Source organism: Ictidomys tridecemlineatus, chromosome 3, assembly GCF_052094955.1.
Source record: "Ictidomys tridecemlineatus isolate mIctTri1 chromosome 3, mIctTri1.hap1, whole genome shotgun sequence".
Classification (NCBI taxonomy): Eukaryota; Metazoa; Chordata; class Mammalia; order Rodentia; family Sciuridae; genus Ictidomys; species Ictidomys tridecemlineatus.
The window spans coordinates 146,273,138-146,279,137 of record NC_135479.1 but is presented as its reverse complement, the minus strand read 5'-3'; the positions used below and the strand labels follow the sequence as shown (position 1 = coordinate 146,279,137).

General features: G+C 36.8%; 1 protein-coding gene across 2 annotated transcripts in view; it reads left to right on the top strand.

Moving 5' to 3' along the window:
- The first annotated feature begins 5,411 nt into the window (after window positions 1-5,411).
- The window catches only part of Cd86 (CD86 molecule), a 70,634-nt gene continuing 70,045 nt past the window's right edge, over window positions 5,412-6,000 (top strand). For both annotated transcript variants that reach the window (XM_013359696.4, XM_078044131.1), the window contains exon 1: window positions 5,412-5,556. In XM_013359696.4, the coding sequence (XP_013215150.2) occupies window positions 5,420-5,556 (137 nt within the window). In that variant the 5' untranslated portion in view covers window positions 5,412-5,419. The remainder of the gene's footprint in view (window positions 5,557-6,000) is intronic.

The window sequence follows — 6,000 nt, the reverse complement described above, 5'->3', positions numbered from 1 at the left end:
CATCCTCCAACACAGGTATCACTGGGGAAATCTGAAGCCTGTGGTGCACTGAGGTTGACCATGGCAATGACAAATTTCAAATCCAACTCAACTTCCAACCAAATTAATGGAAATTCCTGTATCTACTAAGGACCTCGCAGGAAAGATATACTCCTCTCGGAGCATAAAATATTTTTGCCTCAGCACTTAGTACCTGATTCAACCCTTCTGACTTGTAACAACAAAAACAACAACAAAATGAGGTCTATAAAATGGGAAAAAACCCCACAAAATTCTGACAATACCAAACATTTATCAGAAGCAGACACATATATGACAAAGATTTTGGAATTATCTGACACGGAACTTAAATTATAATTAATATGTTAAAGGATGTAATGGAAAGGATAGACAGCAGGCAACTCTAAGAGGTAATTTCAGCAGAAAAATGTGAACTCTTACAATGACTCAAATGGAAATAGCTGTAGCTTGGATTTTGAATGTCCTGCAAAGGTCCACGTGTTGAAGGCTTGAACTGGAATCTCAGAAACTAGATAAAGATAAAAAAAAAGTTATATTTCTAATAAGACTGTCAGAGTTTAAGAGGGGTTGGAAAAAATTACATAAAAAATGTCCACAATTTTACAACAAAATATATAAAAATATCCAATTTTCAAAAAATTGTCTCAAATGGTAACCTACTCAGAACAGAAAACATAAAAGTTCATGTCTTATAACACAGAAGGAGGATGGCAAAGTTGGAGGCTAGCACTACCCAACTTGAAGATTTACCATAAAACTACAGTAATCCAGATAATGTGGTGTTGGTAAAAGAATAGGCAAATAGATCATGAAACAGAATAGAAAGCCCATAAACAGACCCACAGAAATATAGTTGACTGGTCTTTGACACAGGAGAAAGTGAAATACCAGAGAGAAAAGATTGTCTTTTCAAAAAACAATACTGTAACAACTGAAAATACACATTCACAAAATGAATTTAGATACAGACTTCATGCCTTTCATAAAAATTGCCTCATATTCAAAATGGATTATAGACCTCAATGTAAAATGCAAGACTTCTAGAAGATACAAGAGAAAATCTGCATGGTCTTGGGCTTGTTGAGAAATGTTTAGGTACAACACCCCAGGGAAAATCCACAAAAGAAAGAATCAATGAGCTGTGCTTTATTAAAATAAAAAAAATCCCTCTGCTCTATGAAAGACATTGTCAAGATAATGAAAAGAGAAGCTACGGACTAGGAGAGTATATATGTGCAAAAGGTGAATTTCACAAAGTACTGTTGTGCAGAATATGTGAACAACTCCTAGAATACAAGAAGAAAACGAAATGGGCCAAAGATCTGTCAATGTTTGCTTTACATATTTAGGTGCTCTAATGTTGGATGCATATAAATTTATAATTGTTTTAATCTTTATAATAATAAAATTGACCCTTTCATCATTATAAAATGTTTTCTTTGTTTCCTTTGACAGTTTTTGTCTTAACGTCTGCTAGGCCTGAATATCCCTTCAAATATGTGTGTTCAAAAGTAATCTTCACTGTGGTAGGTGAGTGTCTTATAAAAGGGATGGAAGGAAACACCTTGGGCCCTTTTTATTGTTTTACTCTTCAGCCACATGAAGACACAGTGTTTCCTCCCCGTTTTGTCCCTTTTCCACCCTTTGTCTGCATTCCATCAAGCTATGGCAAGAAGACCTTCAGATGATACCAAATGCTTACACCTTGATCCTGGGCTTTCTGATCTCCAGCAATCTCCAGAATCAATTTCTGTTCCTTATAAATTACTCAGACTCAGGAAGTTTATTATCACAGCACAAATGGCCAAACACAGAGTCTATTTTATCTGTTATACCTACGGCCATTTGTTATACCTATGGTTTCTCCTTTGGTTATCATTTACATGGAGTATATTTTCCATACTTTCAGCCTGTTCATCCTTAAATCCAAAATTATTACAGACAGCATATAGCTGGATCACGTTTTTGTAATCCCTCACTCTATGTCCTTTATTTAAGCAGTTTAATCACAATCCTCCTGCCTCAGCCTCTCCAGCTGCTGGGATCATATGTGTGCACCACCATGCTTGGCTCTTTATTTGGTGTATGCACATTTTTCCTGAAATCACTGCATACCATTATGATAGTTATTTTGAAATCACTGTTAGCTAATCTATATACCTCTTTTTTTTAGGGTCAGTTTCTGGAAATTTATTTTGTTCCATTGATTTGACCATTTTCCTTATTTATACATATTTCTTATAGCTCAGTTTTTATCTGTACATTTGAAAAAAAAACCACATCTCTAAATCTTTATTGACTGGCCTCGTATAGGTAAAGACTATCAACCTGGCGAAAGATTGGTGGTGAGAGCAGGGACTTGGGGCAAGGGAGGTCTGTAAACCTTTCCTGTGGACATGTCTTCCCTCGACTCATGCAGATAACTTCATAATTAAAAGGGATTTGCTGTTTTTCTCAGTAACTCACTGTCTGCTATGCTGTGTGTCCTCTGATACAGTAACACGCTGTCCATCTTTTCTGTTCTTATAAGCTCTCGGTTATCTAGAGTATGGTACACCCATCTTGGATTACAGAGAAACCAGTTCCTTGACCAGCCCCTTGAAAAACCAGAATGTTGGACACATACCCGACTCTTGCCTTCTGAGAGAGAGGCCACCAAGCTATATTGTACCACAGGTCCTTTAAAGAAGCATAACACTCGGCCCTTTCCTTCAGGGGCCCCTGGTATCTAGAGTATGCTAGGTCCGGCCAGTGCACCAAGACACCCAAAGAAACCAAACCTTTGAGCATCCCTTTATCCCCCCGAAAATCTGGAATCCTGGATGCACACTCCAATCTTCCCTTCCCCTTGAGGGAAAGGCCACTGGGCTCTACCTGCCTGTGTGTGTGTACCAAGGGCCCTCTAGGTCAGTGGCACGTCACCCAGCTCTCCACCCCAGTGGCCCCTAGGCCAAGTCCCAGCACAATCTGAGACAGACAAGACAGAAGCAAGTACCTCAGGTGGCTCTCCCAACGAGTCAGGACTTTGGCTGTGAGGTCCTGTCTTCTTTCTTCCCTCAGGGAGAAGCCAGGAACTAGGAGTTTTCTCCTGTGTGGTGCTGTGCTGAGGGGAAGGACCATGTGCTCTCAGGTTCCCTGCTGGCTTTGATGAGTTGGTTTGTGCTCACCTGGTGTGAAGGAGCCTCTGAACTGCCTTCTGGATTTCTCACAGAGAGTTTATCTGTGTATTATTGAGTCGGTGTCTCCGTGGGAGGGTGGAAGGACTGGGGTTTCCTATTCTACCATCTTGCTGACGTTTACTGTGGTTATGATTTGCATTTCCCTGATGACTAGTGGTTACAAACGTATTTTGTGTGCTTATTGGCCATTTGTATATCTCCCTTGGAGAAATCGCTATTCAAGTCCTTTGCCCCTTTTTATGCTGGGTTTTTGTTTTTATCGTTGTTGATTTGTAGGAGTTTTTTATATATTTTGGATATCAATCCCTAAACAGGTGTGGTTTTAAGCAAAGAGGTTTTGGGATACTTCGTTATGGATGACAAATGAATACTAAAAAAATCATATACATATATATTAATAATAATTGTTCGCAAAAATACTAAAAACTATACATTGTGTGACATTGAGGAGATAATTTTACTGCAGTGTATCTGCTTGGTGGATTATTAGTATATTATTACATGGCTACCCAAAATTTTATAATATGAGAAAAATGCTTATGCTATCTTAAGTAAAAAGTAGACTATACATTGATACTAAGAAACTGAAGAAAAATTCCATAGTTTTAATATTTATGACAAATTGAATTTATATAGATTCATGTTTGTCTTGTTTTTGTTATAGTATCTATATATAAATATAGTGTCTATAAATATAGTATCTATAAATATTTCTACATTTTATTTACTTATTACTATATTTATTAGTTATAAATATTGTTGTAAATATTAATATATTTACATTCCTGCTTTGCAATAGTTTGAAAGGTATACAATCCATTTTTAACTGTTTTTTATCTTAATATATAAAAAATATGCTTGAATGTTGATGAAATTATCAAAGTTAATTGCTTCTTCTCTTGGAATGGCCCTTTCCCTATTCCCCATTCTCAGAGCATATTTTCATTTCATTAAATAAATCTTATATTCTTTTTCTAAAAAGAAGGAAGAAGTCAAAGTTAACACAATAATTCCTCCATCTTTTAATTTGAAGATTAACAATTCATTAACTTTACTTCTTTGCTCCAGTTAGCCATGATATCATGTTATTATTAAAAATAGTATAGATCATTTACTTCTAATAATTTTTCTTACTTGCATTCTGAATCAAATTTATAACAATTATCTAATCTTATCTCTTTATATTTAACTGCCTTTAAAGCTCAGCACTGGTTTTTATCAGCCATGCCTACTCTAAAACCCTTAGGCTTTCAGTTTTGATTCATTTCTTACTATTCTGCAATACATCTTTAGAAGAGTATCTTGGCTGTGGAATTTTTGTTGTTTTCTTATCTACTTGGTAGTATATTTCTGTTGATTTCACAAATAACTGGCATCTTATTTAGGATGGAAATATTAACCTAAAACTCTCTAGGTATTGTTCTACCATTTTCTGAGATTGAGAAAAAGGCCACATCAGGGTGTTTTTTTTTCTTTTTTTTTTTTTAGCTTTCTCTCTCTCTCTTTGGAATTTAAGGTGTTCTCACTGATTTGTCTGGATAAGAATTCATTTCACAAACTTTGCTTTGATGTACTAAAATTTCAGTTTCTAAATGATGTCCCACTTAGTTCATATGAGGAAATTTCTTCTACTATAGTTTCTGCTTGACGAATTCTGTGTTGTTACATCTAATTAATTTTCTAACGCTGCTTTTTATCAGGCTTCTATTCCAGAATATTCTTCTTCATCAAGGTAATCTTTGGCCAGGGTAGGTCTGAGCTAATAGAAGTAGACATTTGTGTTTGCTCTCCTTGGTTGTACAACCCTTGCAGGTGGACATCTCTCCTCATCCCAGGCTCAGTATGTCCTCCCTCATCTTAATGATGGAAAGGGACAAGGGGAGGCTACTTACACCCATCCACACTCAATTCATCACAGTTTTAGTCATTTTACCAAAACTTGTCTTTTTACTTTACTTAGTAGGTGCAAAGATTCCCTCGCCCTTTTCAATTTAATTTCTCAGTTTTTTGAGGGATTTTCAAGAGGGGGGATTTGGGGTCAGCCTCATCTTAACATCATGTCTGGAACCCCAAAACTACTGAATTATCTTATAAAAATATATTTAGACCTAGGTCAATGAAATTTTTTAAAAAGTAAGGAAAGGGTTAAAAATCTTCCTCAAGTGTGGGCAAAGACTGAAAAGAGGAACAGTTCCTCTTAAAGAAAGTTAACAGGCTATATGATCATTGCCGAGGAAGCCTCGTGGAAGGGCTGCTATTCTTATGCTAGAACTCAGAGCAGCGCAGCCAGACGAACAAGTGGGCTCATTTCCAGAACTTGGGACACAGCAGAAGCAGCCAAGATGGATCCCAGGTGGTAAGTGTGATGGAGCTTACCCTTTGCAGGGCCGTTAAGGGTTATGACCTCAGCAAAAGGCTGAGGTTGAGAACCGGACTCTGGCAACCACCCTTCCTGCCTGAGAATGCTAATATGTATTCAGGGCCTGTCTAGTTAAAGGCCCAAAGTGAAAATTCCTGGGTGGGAGAGCAGCGGCATGTAATGTGAAAAGTTAGCTAAAGCCCACAGAAATCATTCTCTCTCCTTCTTGGAGCCTCTGCTCCAGGTTGATTCTTTTTTTCCCTTTTTTTCTTCAAGAGATCTTTGCCACATCAAGGTGAAAATTATTGAGATGCCAAAAACAGTTTATTGGCAGTTTTTTTTTAAATGATGAATTTTGGTCTTGTAAATTGTTTTACAAATATTGAATGTTTACAGACATTGATTTTAAGTCCAGAATGAGGAAAATTTTAAATGTCTACA